This window comes from Danio aesculapii, chromosome 3 (assembly GCF_903798145.1).
Source record: "Danio aesculapii chromosome 3, fDanAes4.1, whole genome shotgun sequence".
In the NCBI taxonomy this organism is placed as follows: Eukaryota; Metazoa; Chordata; class Actinopteri; order Cypriniformes; family Danionidae; genus Danio; species Danio aesculapii.
The window spans coordinates 18,407,789-18,423,237 of NC_079437.1; the positions used below are offsets into that span (position 1 = coordinate 18,407,789).

Sequence of the window (15,449 nt, forward strand, 5' to 3'; positions counted from 1 at the left end):
TTCTCTTTCCTACTATCAGCTTTTTCATTGTTTGTTTTTACTAATTAGCAGGTACAAAGATGAGATGTGGACTAATAACTACAAAACTGTAAATTTGGGTTCAATCATAAATGTTTTTTTATTTATATTGTTTTTTAGATCAGATTTTCCATATTTATAGAGAATATTTAAATACATTTTAGGGATTTTGTAACCTTAGTCATGGGAATTTGTACAATATTAAGTAACTGCAAAATATTGTAGACATGAGTTTTATAATTTTAAAATATTTCATTGGTTAGCTATTTGTTCATTTACATGTTCAGTTCAGTTTACTTTTAATTGCCACTAAACCAGTCGTGTCAGTATTTTGACATTTTGATTCACGCTTCATGCGAAAACTAAAATAAGCTTTCCATTTATGTTTTTCTTGTTTTCATAGGACAGTATTTGGCCAAAAATTGAAAATCTAAAGTCTAAGGGTTTAAAAAAAATCTAAATATTAAGAAAATAGCTTTTAAAGCAATGCTTATTTAGGGCCAAACAGGTTCTGCGTACATTCTTTGCCATTTCTGCAGAGTATTTTGTAAAAAATCTGTGGATTTATGCTGAATGATTTTGTGAGTATCATAACTAAAAGCTTAATATATGAAATCAACAAATAATATTAACTTTTGTTTTATGTTTACAATGCAAATCTAATTAGATCCACTTATTTGTTAAAAGCAAGTCTCTCATATAATAGATCTACTAAAAGACAGAACATATTACTTTACAAACAGCATTGTAAATAAATAATATCAACATTTTAATATTATTATCATATCATAGTAATATTAGTGAAATTCATTTTAAAAACTGAAAAAAAATATCAATCTACACATTTAAACAAGTAAATGCATAGACTCAATGATGGGCTAATCTGCAGATTTCTGCGCACACAGATACCATGTGGGCCTAGTTTTGATATAATTACAGTAGACAATTCACAAAATAGCTTCATGGATAATATTTAGTATTCTAATCATTTTGGCATAAAAGAAAAAAATATATTATTTTGACGTCACGCATATAATGCATTACTGACTTTTGCCAAAACTTTACCCATGCAAAATAAGATTTTTATATAGATATACTGTAAAAAATCCATTTTTCCAGCAGCTAGGGTACCAAAAAAAAAAAAACGGCCATTTAATTACAGAAGATAACCGTAATTCAATAAATTTAAACTCTGTAACTTAATGTTTGTTATTTTACTTTTTTCCAGCATCCTAGCTGCAGAAAAAAATTTTGAAATAATGGACGTAAAATAACAAAAATTTCAGAAAAATCAAAAATACTGATAAATGGTGTGGAAAATACATAAAATTATACAGTTTGAACAGTGCTGTAATTCAAACAATCAGTCCTAAATACAAAAGTATTTTAATAATTCATTCACCAAAAATGAGCATGACTGCAATAAAATTCAAAGAGAAAGATTTAACCAAAAGATAAAATTAGACCACTGCAACAACAAAATTCAGTTTGTTTATTACTACAACAATATAAATAATTTTATAACTTTATAATTTAATAACCATATAGCTTTGTGCCAATGCATTGAGTACTATAATAAATGTATGATAACACCTTTGTTTCTTCTAAATGATTAATTTTTTTTTTCTTTTTTGGTATTGCAATTTTAGAGCACAGAACATACAAGGGCAATAAATATAAAAAGAAAAGAAAAAAATCACAATTATTCAAAGACAAAATTTAAGGCTTTAAGATAATTAACAGTTCTTTATTGCTTTGGTATTTTTTTTGTTTCTTTTATCGTACATAGGAAATGACCTATTTCTATTTTAAAGTGAGTAAAATTCGTTTTTTTTCACAGCCCATTTACAATAATGAATAAAAAATGTCCATATTTAATGAGCAAATTAACAATTTAACAAACTTTGAAGTCGACTGTATTCTCATAAAAAACAAGCATCTTTTTCTTTGAATTCCAATGCAATATTTGTACTCTGCTTAACAAAAAAGAAAAGATCACACCAAAGCAATTGTGTATGAACACAATCATAAAAAAAAACAATGCTCTCTTCTTTATCATTACAGAACGCACATTTTAAATCAACATATTTACAACATTTTGCAATTACCTGTTTTACAGGATACAATGCACAATTTTAAATGATACCTTTCTAATTTTTATTTGTTACACAAAAAGTCTGGAAATCTTGAAAGTCTCATTCCAGTAGGATCATCCTTAAATTGTGATCTCCAAATACCAATTGCTGAAGGAACACTGACAATCCAGCAAGTCGTTCTAATATCATCATTATTACGTTTTCTTTTTCTTTTTCTTTTTTATTTATACTTTCCAATTTAAGACTGAAATCTATATTTGTATTTTGAACTATATCATTTTCTAATAATTTCTTAAGCTCTGATGGAATACCATTAATTACCATCATATTCTCTTTGACCAGTATATAAAGGGAATTTTTTTCTAGAAACTCTAATTAGGTATGCACATGACCATTACTATTTAAAAGTTGTGAAACCAGCAAAATATTATTTCTAAACCAATTAATTAAAAAAAGAGATGTATTTCTGTGTCTAATATATCTATTATTCCAAATTAAGCAGTTGTGATGGGAAAAATTGTGTTTGTACAGGGTGTCTGCGGAGTCTTATAAAGTATTAAAAGTTGATAACTCAATGTAGAGAAATTTAAGGCCCTTAAAAAGTATTAAAAAGTCTTAAATGCTATTTTGCAAGGTATACAATTTTATATAATTTTAAATTATGCAATTGTATGCTAAAGTTTGCCTGAATTAAATCTGCAAATATCATGATTCTGTGTATTTTATGAAATCAATGAAATCCTGCTAGATTTGACATCATGCTGCTTTTTTACTGCAGTAACCAAGGCAACACCATTATTTCTACAGTTCTATAGGCGCCGACCTGCTGAATTAGCTAGATTTAATCGATTTTTATTCAGTATATGAATAATGTTTTGGTTTTCAATTAGTTTCTTACATTAATATTTAGTAAATATACTGTAATTTAAAATCTTGTCAGTGCTTTCAGTTGAAAAGTGGTTTTATGGTCTTAAAATGTATGGAAAAAGTCTTTAAAAAGGTCTTAAAAAGCAAATGAAGCACTCAGTCATTTTTATTATTAATTTCCCTCTCTGATTTCTGTATATACTCGGTTGTATATAATCATCCATGATAACAATGCCTGTTTGTGAAAATTAGAAAGTTTGGTGGGAAGCTTACTAATATTAAAAACGCAATTAAGAAGAAATTCAATGCCACCTACTTCGAGATGTAATACCATAGTTAATTTTTTGAGCGAATATAATATTGTTTCCACTTGATTTTAAAAATAGTATTAGATATTTCAAAGCCAAGTACGTTTAGCCCACCTTGATTAAATGGATTATAAAAGTTTTTTTTTAATCAAATTATGAAGTTTATTTTTACAAATAAAATTACATATACATTTTAGTTATTTAGTTAATGATACATTTTGGAATGTCTAAAGCCATTGCAAATGATTAATATAGAGGAAAGTTCTGAGTATTATAATAATTTGTTTTATGATTTGTAACATTTTTAACTTTTGGACTCTAAAAGCTGTGCAAAACTTTTCCACACTGAAACCGACAGTATGTCTTTAATAATGCTGCACGTGCACTGCTTAAAGGCTCAAAATAAAACTACACAGCACATCATTCATTGATTATCTTTTCATTGATAAGTGTTTGCCTGTGGAAATGGGCGTGGTTGAAAGGTAGAAATGCCTTGCACAATCTCACGAGAAAATATGAGATTTACCGATTATTGTTTACATTGCAAAAATTGAGAACCGAACCGAATCGATTCTGATTTCGCCAATCTGATTGGGAAAGGGATTCTTTTCGTCGGTATCGTCCAAGCTCTCTAAAAGGACATATCAGGGTGGAACGGGATTTAAAGAGCCGATTTATCATTCCAGGACGCGCGATCCCGGTTCGGTGCTGACCCGGAGCAGCGAAGACAAACAAGGGACAAAATATCTCGAAGCGTCGCCGCAAACAACTAATTTCGAAGCGAATCGCGTGGTTTTGGGCAGGGATTGGTTAAGCGTGGATCTACAAAGATGTACCGCATGCTTCACATCTACTAGAAAATATATATCGGAAAAAGGCTAGCGGAGAAAGGCGGGTTCGGGATATCAAGGCCTCGGAGGTCCTTCAGTCATCGGACTACAGTAGGACGCGGAGCTGGCGTCCCCTAGCGACACAGCAGTCACCAAGCGCTGGCGAGGGTCGGGGATTCGACTGTGGCCTAGCGCTGAGATGTCTGGCTGAGACGGAAAGGGCGAGACGGGAGACCCGAGGAGGAGAACGGTCGAAGAAAAGACATCCAATAAAACGGAAACCGGGAGAAAAGACCCAATTAATACAGGTACAAAGGCAATTGTGCAAGTTTAAGGAGGCTAGCAGGAGAATTTGCATGGATGTATAGAAACAACGGACAATAGAAGCAAAACCCGGGGGTAAAAGAGAAACTGAGACGGTATTTAGAAACAGTTTAGTTTGTTTTGATCCATTTTGCCTCTAAAGATGTTTTTTTTTTTTTTTGTATAGTCTTGAAGTTGTGGCTTATTTGAATGAAACGTATAACATCAAACATGGAGCTAGAATGATAACTTATTAATCATGCCAATTTAATATGAAATAACACGCTGAAACGAGATTAAAATCTCTTGTGGATCATGTTAAATGAATTGTTTAAATCATGTCGGACATGCAACGGATGAGATTTGATTGAAATATAAATCGAAGGTGGCCTTTACGTTGGAGTAGTTTGGCTATTGTTGGTAAGTATAGAACGCTAGAGTTGTTTGGGTTTTATTGACTATTTATGTTTTTTCCTCTCGGTCACCCTTTTAGATGATAATCATTGTTCGCGTGTGCTGATTTTGCATTGATTACGTTTATTTTCAGCTTGCAAACAAGTCTGATAGATTGAAAATCAATGTTTCTTTGTTAAATGAACTGCAGGTCACGTGTTGATTTGACATGAATCGATCAGTCTGAAAATCTTGCATGGTCACAGTGGTTTTCTCTCCCTGTATGATGTCTATAGGATGTGTTTTTTAGGTGGGGGTGAGTTAATGAGTGCTGGTAGGGAGGCTGAGTCATGAATCTCAGAATGCTCTTTGAAAAAAAAACATGTATTGGGGACACATGACTCAACATGTCACACACATTACTGTCCCATCAATCTGTCAGCATCACTATGGCTACATAATGCTATGCACACTTTCTTCCTCTCTTTGCAGCCATGATGGAGGAATTGCACAGCTTGGATCCTCGAAGGCAAGAGCTGCTGGAGGCCCGTTTCACAGGAGTCGGAGTTGCCAAGGTCTGTCCGGTCTCAAACTGAGATATATTATCAGCTCCCATCCCTGTTTGTTGATGTTAATCTGTGATTCCACACATTTTCCCCTTCACAATAGTTGTCATCCATCATTCTCACTTCGTTTCTCATTCATGTGTTTGCCAGGGCCTGTCTTCTTTCATGAATTAAGCTTAGGGATGCACCGGTCCCGATACATGGATCAGATATCGGTTCGAGACCACAAATTTTTACTGGATCAGGTATCGGTCAGCTAGTACCGATCTAAATTCGATTTTGCGCGTGAGCTATATTCTGTGTAATTTATAAGCCAACAAAAGCCATGAAAGTGGGCTATTGTAAGGCACTAGAAAGTTGTCATGTAGGCCTACTATATCCCAAATGTTCTGAAGCCATTCTATAGTTTAATGTGAAGCACAGATGAGTATCCAAGTGGTTAAATTCAGAGCTTCCTGCCGCTGCGCCTGTCAATCATTCTCCATTCATTCACAATTCAAACTGCGTTTATGACAACATGAAAAACTTTCTCCAAGACTATTTGTTCCTGTTAGTTTATACAGTCAGTGGAGAAATGCATTTAGCTTTGCATTAAATGGGTTCATTTTGACTCGCAACAAGGAGTTTATTGCTGTTTCGAAATCATGTTGCGCTGTGTCTGTTAGATCAGCAGATCGCATTCGCAACACTGGAGTAGAGACTGTTATTACCTGCTCTTCACACACAAAGTAGCCCTACCTGAAATTATCAATTAGAAAAGGCTCAAAAATACATTAGACAGATCCTCAGCGCACTGATTTCTTCCCTTTTTGAAAGTGTCTGCAGATACGGAGGGCTGCGCACTGTCTCAGTGATGCATCAAGTGCTTTATTCACGGACCAGTTGCTCATCCTTCTGACTAAGTTTATTCTTCCGAGGGAAATACTTCGAGTGCTGTGAATAGTTTGTAAAGCCTGGCTCATTGTGGTCAAAGTAGTTGATTAAATTAATAATAGTGAAATTGACGGGCGCAATTATAGATTGTCATTAACAGAAAATGATTTAGCCTAATATAAGATACTCTGAAACTGTGAACATTTCACTGTAATTTTATATTAATATTTTATATAACAGATCAGTTTGTATTTTGGTGCTGAAGCATATAAGCAGACCTTGTTTTATGGCGAATTTAGGCAAGAGAATGTTTATTAAGTAAAACTGGCTTCAGACAGTTTAGTTTAATCTTCATCAAACCTGCAGGAAAATATTAGGCTTTGCTAAAAGGTTGGTTATTTTCAAAGAAAAATCTTTATTAAAAAAGGAAACAAAAGCTGGACCACAACAGATCATATCAGTGTCATAACGAATGTTCAAATAATGTAGTTAATATATTAGGTTTGTTATTTTTACTAAAGAAGTTATAATATTTGAGTATCACCAGAACTATAGAAACTGTATTATGTTTAATAAAAAAAAGACACAATATCGGGATCGGATCTGTATCCGTCGACACTCAAAATTTTGGGATCAGGATCGGATTGGTTCCAAAAAATGGTATCGTTGCATCCCTAATTAAGTTACATGTTAAGTGGATTTGTCCTTATGCTTTTGCCTCACTGTCTCATCCAAACTGATGTTTTACGATTTATTTAAAAAAAAAAAAAGCTTCATGTGTGTCATCATTACCATTAGTCTGGACAAAAAGATCTGATTGCAAGTTTAGTTAGTCTCCCATTCAGTGATGCACAATGACTGCTCTACTGACGATGGAATCTAAATGTTAATTTTAACAGAACCCAAACAAAAGTTTTGACCTCGTGTTATGAATTAAAGTTGCAGTTTTAACAAAAGACGACTGTTGTTGCTCAAAATTAGCTAGCAATGTGTTTAGTCTCATCCGGAATCATTCCAATGAGCTTATAATAAGTGTTATATGTTGTGATATGTTTTATATTATAGGGAGTGTCAGACGTATCAGTATGTATATGCTTTAGAGTCATTATGAATGTAAAATTTGTAGTTCAGTTTGACTGCTCCGATTCCTGAACAGTTAATCTGAGTTAAATCATGGGGGAAAATAGCTTTCCTTCGTAAGCTTGAATCAAATCTGAAATGCTCAGGGATGGTATTCGTTATCTAACTTGATCTTGATGGCTTGAGCAGAATATCACACCAACCATTAAAGCTTTTTTACTCTGAGCACAATGGAAAAAAGGCGAATTACAGATGAACTGCCCTTTTCACACTGAACATGAAACACTTGCTTGCTTATGGCAAATTCATGCCCTCAAATGATGTGGTTTTGAGCACAATAATGCACTTTTTAAGAGCCCTGCTCACTGTGACACTTAATGTGATTTTCTGTTTGTATTTTATTGTATCTCATTAATTTTTCCGTTTGATTTTAACTTTGTTCGCTTCACAATTTAGAACCGTATATTAACATGCACTTCAGTTGTACGCAAGAAACACAAACTATTTGTGCTTTTGAGTGTAATAAGTTATAAATACTTGCCATTGAGTCTAATATCTTTGCAATTTCTTGCCACATGGCTTTCATTGTTATTGTAGTTGCTTTGATTTTATCAGAACATTCTTTCTCACATTTCACTGGGTCTCCTATTTCATTGCAGGGTGCTAGAAAGAATTGTCATACTTAACGAAAAAAATAAATGATTTATGCTATGATTGATCATTGGCGGTGTGAACGGCTCAACAGGGATCTATTGTTTGATTCAAGAGCTTCATCACATCTTGGGTTGTTTTGCGGTTTTAATCAAGTTCAGAGTGAAATAGACTTTAGTTTTTGGTCACACTTTATTTTGATGGTCCGTTTGTTCAATTTAAGTTACATTGCATCTTCATGCCAGCTAATTCTCATTAGATCATAAGTTGACTGTTAGGTTGGGGTTAGTGTAAGTTGACATGTACTTTTAAAGTTTCTTCTAGTCAGTTTGTCTGTTGAAGGAGCATATCAACAGATATTAAGCAGGCAGTCTACTAATACTCAACTGGACCAAAATCAAGTGTTTACTAGTTTTTTTGTTTTTCTTAATTTTTGAATGCACCAAAATAACTATTTTATTCACATGAGAATGCTCATTAAAAATGTCTCTGTGATGATCATAAGCTTTTAAGGCGAGCGAGGTAACATGACTGCCTGATAATCTGATCCTTTCTGAATTTGGATGGAGTTGTGATTCTACAGCTTTCAGACTGATCTGTCTCTTTTACAACTTTTTTTTAAGTTTTGGAGAACTTCGGTATTACACAAGAAATACAAACTATCTGTGCTTACGAGTGTAATAAATTATAAATGCGTGCCATTTGAGTCTAATTTCACTGCAATTCCTTTCCACATAGCTTCTTTCATTGATGTTCTTGTAGTTACTTTGATTTTATCAGATCATTCTCTCAACATTTGACTGGATCTTCCATTTCAAGAATTGTCATACTTGATGAAAATAATAAATGATTTATGCTATGATTGATCATTAGTGGTGTGAACGGCTCAAAAGGGATGTATGGTTTTGATTCAAGAGCTTCATCACATCTTGCATTGTTTTGCTATTCTAATCAGGTTCAGAGAGAAAGGGACTTTAGATTTCAGTAAGTGCATAGCATAAGGGTTTTTTCTTTTTTTGTTATTTTTCGTGGATCAGTGTGAACAGGGTGATGCTGAAAGATTTTTTTCTTACACTATTGTCATGTAACATACCTTTTAATAATAAACCTCTTAATTTTTGAATGCACCAAAATAACTATTTTATTCACATGAGAAATACTCATTAAAAATGTCTCTGTGATGTTCATAAGCTTTTAAGGCGAGCGAGGTAACATGACGGCCTGATAATCTGATCCTTTCTGAATTTGGATGGCGTTGTGATTTTACAGCTTTCAGACTGATCTGTCTTTTGTTTTACATCTTGATTAATCATTTTCTGTTTTGGAGAAGTCCAGAAAGGCCTTGTGTGTGTACACTGTAAAAAATCATATGTGAAAGTCACGATAACAACTTATTTTAAGTTATGCAATACTATTTTTATTCAAGTTGAGATGACTAGAAAGCTTAATTTGATTCAACTTGAACAATTTAAAGCAGGATGTTTTGTTTTTACGTTTGTATAAAAAGGCTTTTACAAAATGTGTCAATTTTATAGTGTTGGATCATTTCTTTGGAGGGCTTTCATTTCTTTAGCCAAGGGAGTAACGGTAAGAACTGTACGTGGGTGTTCAGCACAGGGTGTTTATCGCTGTTATTGGATTGTGTAGGGTTTTAACCTGACTGACCACAATGACCAGCATCTGCATTTTTAAGTCTGAGTAGAAAGGCATTGTTTTATGTGTGTTCAAGAATGCTACCAAAAGCATTTTAATAACACTAATAAAACACTGAGGTAATGATTTCAAAAAGCTGAGACTACAGTTTTGCAGACATTTCTAATACAAACAGTGAACATCTTTTTATTTTTTATCTTAAATTCGATATTTACCTGCAAGTCAACCAATGATGAGTTGAAATAAGTTGACTTGGAAAGGGACATAGTATTTTAATATTAGTGCGGGGTCGGGATAAACATATAATTTTAAGTATTTGAGTTGTTCAAGGGAAAGTAACAATGTATGCTCTTGCTTTGCACATTTTTTTTGTGTGCTTAAAGTCTGCTTCAACCGGAAGTTGCTGAGACTTTTTTTGGTATGTTGATTTACTTTCAAATGAACTGGATATTTCGTGGTGGTTGGGGCTTTTTCGGATCAGCAAAAAAGGAGACGATAAATGTCATTTGCTTTCCATTTATACAACAATATTACTGCAAAATCCATTGGTTTTAACGAACATAACATAGAACCTGTAATTTTAATAAAAATCAAGAAAAAAAACAGCTGGAAAAAAGGGATAATATTTAATACGAAAATGTATCTTTGCTACTGTTGCTAATAATGCTAAATATAGAAAGCTAACATGTTGTACAACATATCATATAGTTATTTTCAATTAATGACTTCATGTTTCATTATAGGTGTATCATTTTTGAAAACCTATTGTTGCCACCTATTGGTTACATAATGTAATTACTACAACATTCACCAGCGTCAAGTTCCATTTAAATGGTGATTTTAACCTTTCCTGTAAACATTAGTGTTGATATCTGAACTATAAACTGTTTTCCCCAGTACTTCTGTCTTGTTTGTAACTAACTAAAAAAAGTGTAGAAACTGAATCTCTCTCGATCAAACACAGATTTGAACGCAGCGCTTAAGGATTAATAAACATGCAAATCATTATCATTTATCATTCATGTTGCGCAGGTTTGAATTGAGATCCCGATCTTTTAATGTGTTGATTGTGTAGCTTTAAACTGAATGCATTAATGCAGGCTAAACAAACGGTGACAAAACACCTTTAATTAATAGCCTAATGACGCGGGAGGCGATCTCTCTCTGCAATTGTTAGTAATGTTGTATTAACTTACAAGTTCAAAAAAGCTATAAATCTGTGGGTCACGTGCGTTCCGAAAACTGTGGGTTGTGATCCGTACGGATATACACCCCTATATTGAAACATAATGTTATCAAACAGATTTTCTAAGTGACCACAATAAAAATGTTACAAAAAGAAAATATTTGTAATGCATTTAATTTATTGCTTAATAAATGGTAAATGCCTTGGATCTACCTTATTCTGCAATGTGGAAGTACACTCCTTTGGAAGTACACTACCTTTTTTTTGTGAGTGTTTTAATGTGTTTTTCAATTGGCTGTGGGAGAATTTTACTAGGAATTACTAACAGCAGAAAATGATCAAACTACTTGCGCTACACCTGCTCGTTTAACGTCTAAAAATCAATGAGACTGGAAATGTTGAGCCAAAACGATTCCATTGGTTCTTATGTAAAGAAAAAGGTCAGTACAACCAACAAAAGATCAAGTACAACGAACGTCTTTTATGCGTTTCATTTTCTCAGAACTAATCGCTGTTTTCCTCTGCCTTCAAGCAGTGATGGCTCCTTTAAGAAATGCAAATCCACTAATCTGTTCTCTTCTTCTCTACAGGGTTCTGGACACAACGAGTCCTCCAACCAGAGCTTGTGTAGCGTGGGCTCACTCAGTGACAAAGAGTTGGAGGTTAGTACACATTTGAAGCTCGTGACGTGAAACTGTCATGGTGTCTCTGAAGTATCTCTGTCTCGAGTCGAGATGCAGTTTTCAGCTAACGTGTTTCATGTTGACAGCCAAGGAGGTCCAGCGAGGTGTTCAAATGTTGTAGTTGGCGGCATGTTTGATTTATTTCACTTGGTGATATCACCTGGGGTGTCTAGCTGGAAGACTGTTCCTTTTCTTTTTCAACTTCTGGATTACACACACTACCTCCTTTCTTTAATACTTGGCATCTATATTTTGTCAGTAATGCGCACATCTGGAATACTTTAATTTTGCATTCGTTTAAAGGTTAAGTGTGAATTGTAGATAAGGTGACCTCGTCTGATAAACACATCTTGGTGGACAAAACCGAAATAACCACATTGTTTATACCTTATATTAAAATATTTATACCTTACACTAGGGCTGGGCAATATTGCAAAAAAAAATTATCACAATGTGTTTCATATAATTTGGTGTAGATTAATTTTTGAATATTTTTAATATTAGGATTTTTTATTTTTTTATTTAACCACCTTTATTTTAATTTATCAACATTATTGCAAATGGTCAACAGTCAAAAACAATAAAATAAACTAAAATATCTCATCTCTTTATAATAAAATAAACAGAAGTGTTAAAGGGACTCTTAAACTTAATGATAATTTTTTTTACAAAGTGTGTGCAATGTTAAAGCATTAATACTGAACAATCGAAGCAAACTTTTAAGGTGTGAAGAAAATGTAACACAGAAAACAACACAAATTATAATCAAATCTGATTATAGTAATTATATAAGCTTGTAAAAAATATAAGCTTTCAAGTAAAGGAACCAACCATCATTATTCAAATACATTGTGAAGTTCAAAGACTACATTACCTCCATGCTAAAAAATCTTTCAGAATGGGAGCTAGTGGAAAGCGCAAGAAAAAACCAAAAAGTCACTCTGGAGACATCCTTACATACTTGTTTATTTACTATCACTTTTTTGCATGTGTTGTCATTCTGACCTGAAGTGACAATAATGCAACCCAAAACTAACACTTAAAAAGCACAATGCACTTTACGCTCGTGCCTCCCTGACATCTTTCTGTAACTATGCGACCATCAACCATTTTTTCAGAGGATGACAAAGGGACAAACAATGGCTGTAGCTCTGATGCAAATTTTGGAGAAAAGTAAAAAGCGCTGCAGTGTTTGGGTGCGCTGAGGTATTACACAAGATCAGTCTGAGGTAATGAGTCTACCAATATTACTGAAATGTGTTTATTCCATGCGTGAAGCAGATTGGTCTGTTCTACTCTCATGAATCGCGGTGCGCTCGCAGCATTTGGAAAAGTTCAGATGTTTTTCAACTAGGTGAACTTGGAAAATGCGCATGTTACGTGTGTGCTGCTTGCACACCATGTGCACGTCACTTAGCAGCCTCATTTCAATAAAACTATAGTGCTTTATATCAACTGCATATCAAACTTTTTTTAATCAATAATTTATTGACATTGGTGTATGATCAAAAAATACCGATACCGATTTTTATCGCACAGCCCTATCTTATACAGCAGTCAACATTTGAAGTACATCAAAATCTTTCATTGAAGTTGTCGTAAAACTATTCAACAACAGCCACTCATGTCCTAGGACAATTTTGACCTTTTTGATCCACTTCAAACTTTGACTTCAGTATATTATTTAAAGATATTTGAAATTTTCTTTACATTTATTAACTCACAAAGAACTGACTGATCTCTAAAGTGGACAAAACAAGATGGTAAGCTAGACTGAAGGTCTGTTTACAGCAAGAGCAAAAACATGAGAACTTAAACAGAAGGTATCTGTAATCTGGTAAAAACAAAATGGAAAAAATGATACTAGCACCCACTCTTGTAGATGATAATATTCTGTTTATTTGAAGTGGGTGTACAATTTGGGCGTAATTTGATTGGTTGTCAATGAGTTTTATCATTCATCAGCTGAGGGAAAAAAAATGTTCTGAAACAAACAATTGTTATCCTCTGTGTTATTGTCATAGTTGTTGTGCTGACTTCCATGCTCTGATTTGAATTGACATTAATCTTCGCAGTGAATATCTATTTTATTAGCATATTTATAAGTGATTAAATGAAAAGGAATAGGAAAAAACTAACAAAATGCCCCCCAAAAAACAGCATTCTTAGTTATTGTAAGCTAAGATCGAATCAGTTTGTGAAAACAGGCAGACGTGGAGATTGTTGTTTCTCTGGATGTCGATGTCCAGTCTTTCAGGTTATAAGAGCTCGCAGCCTCTAACATTTCAATGGAAATTTCTGGAATGAATGGGGTTGTGGAATGAGGTGATGTCATAGATTCTTGCGTTTGTTTGGCAGCTTGTAAAAAGTCTCTCTCTCTCTCTCTCTCTCTCTCTCTCTCTCTCTCTCTCTCTCTCTCTCTGTCTCTGTCTCTGTCTCTGTCTCTCTCTCTGTCTCTGTCTCTGTCTCTGTCTCTGTCTCTGTCTCTGTCTCTCTCTCTCTCTCTCTCTCTCTCTCTCTCTCTCTCTCTCTCTCTCTCTCTCTCTCTCTCTCTCTCTCTCTCTCTCTCTCTCTCTCTCTCTCTCTCTTCCCCCCCCCCCCCCCCTCTTTTCCAGACCCCAGAGAAGAAATCGAATGACCAGAGGACACGTAAAAGGAAAGGAGACCCGTTTGACAGCCAGGGTAAGCATCACTGCTAACAACATTGACAGCGCTGGTTATCATTTCTCTTAGTGACCGATTATTTTTATTTATTTATTTTTTTTTTTTTGCACCGCCAGGTAAGGGAGGAGGAAGAGGACACAAAATTAGTGATTATTTTGAGGTAGGTGCCATAGTTTATGTATTCCATCATTACTGACCATCTTGTGTCACTTTTTATGGTCGTTTTAATCTAATTGAATCGGTGGTTTGTTTGTGTGTAGTTTGCAGGGGGTAGTGGTACAGGTACCAGTCCAGCTCGTGGCATTCCTCCAGTGGCGCGCTCCTCTCCTCAGCACTCTCTATCTAACCCTCCTGCTGCCGTGAGTCTCTCTGTCTCTTTTACTGGCATACATTCCTTTTATGATGTCCTCATGTCATTGTAGATATTTTTAATGAAACTTGTTTGTTTAATGAAGAAGCAAACCTTTCACTTTGGTCAAACTTATAAGCAGGGCCAGGCAGGATTTATAATTTTTATTTATTTTTTTGCTATTGCAAAAAACATTGATGGATTTGATTAATTGATTTGGTTGATTGGATGGATGGATTGAATAGATTGGATGGATGGATTGATGGGATGGTTGGAAGGATTGATTGATTGGATGGATTGAATAGATTGGATGGATGGATTGATGGATTAGATGGATTGATGGGATGGTTGGAAGGATTGATTGATTGGATGGATGGATTGATTGATTGATTGGATGGATTGAATAGATTGGATGGATGGATTGATGGATTAGATGGATTGATAGGATGGTTGGAAGGATTGATTGATTGGATGGATTGATGGATGGATGGAATGGATTTGATTTGATTAGATGGATGTAATAGATGGATTGACGGATGGATGGACTGATGGGATGGTTGGAAGGATTGATTGGATAGATGGATTGAATAGATTGGATGGACAAATGTATTGGATGGATGCATTGGGATGGTTGGAAGGATTGATTGGATGGATGTATTAGATGGATTGATGGGATCGTTGGATGGATGGAACAGATTGGATGTATGGATGGATTGGATGAATGGATGGATTTGATTGATTGGATGCATGGATGGAATGATTGGATTGATTGATTGATGGGATGGGTGAAAGGATTGATTGGATGGATGGGCTTGATTGATTGATGGGTTGAATTATGCTGAATGATTTGAGTACAGGAGCTAAAAAGTGCCCAAATAAAATTTAAAATGCTAATCCAGTTAGAACCACTCATTTAGTAAACAGAGCTA

At 34.3% G+C, this 15,449-nt stretch overlaps 1 protein-coding gene across 2 annotated transcripts in view; it reads left to right on the plus strand.

Annotated features, from left to right (window-relative positions):
• The first annotated feature begins 3,771 nt into the window (after positions 1 to 3,771).
• tlk2 (tousled-like kinase 2) overlaps positions 3,772 to 15,449 on the plus strand; it is a 31,544-nt gene continuing 19,866 nt past the window's right edge. The window contains exons 1-6 of one of the 2 annotated variants that reach the window (XM_056453308.1): positions 3,772 to 4,427; positions 5,308 to 5,390; positions 11,415 to 11,486; positions 14,123 to 14,189; positions 14,288 to 14,331; positions 14,432 to 14,530. In XM_056453308.1, coding sequence (XP_056309283.1) covers positions 5,310 to 5,390; positions 11,415 to 11,486; positions 14,123 to 14,189; positions 14,288 to 14,331; positions 14,432 to 14,530 — 363 coding nt within the window. In that variant the 5' untranslated portion in view covers positions 3,772 to 4,427; positions 5,308 to 5,309. The remainder of the gene's footprint in view (positions 4,428 to 5,307; positions 5,391 to 11,414; positions 11,487 to 14,122; positions 14,190 to 14,287; positions 14,332 to 14,431; positions 14,531 to 15,449) is intronic. The other variant, XM_056453307.1, reaches the window with a different exon arrangement.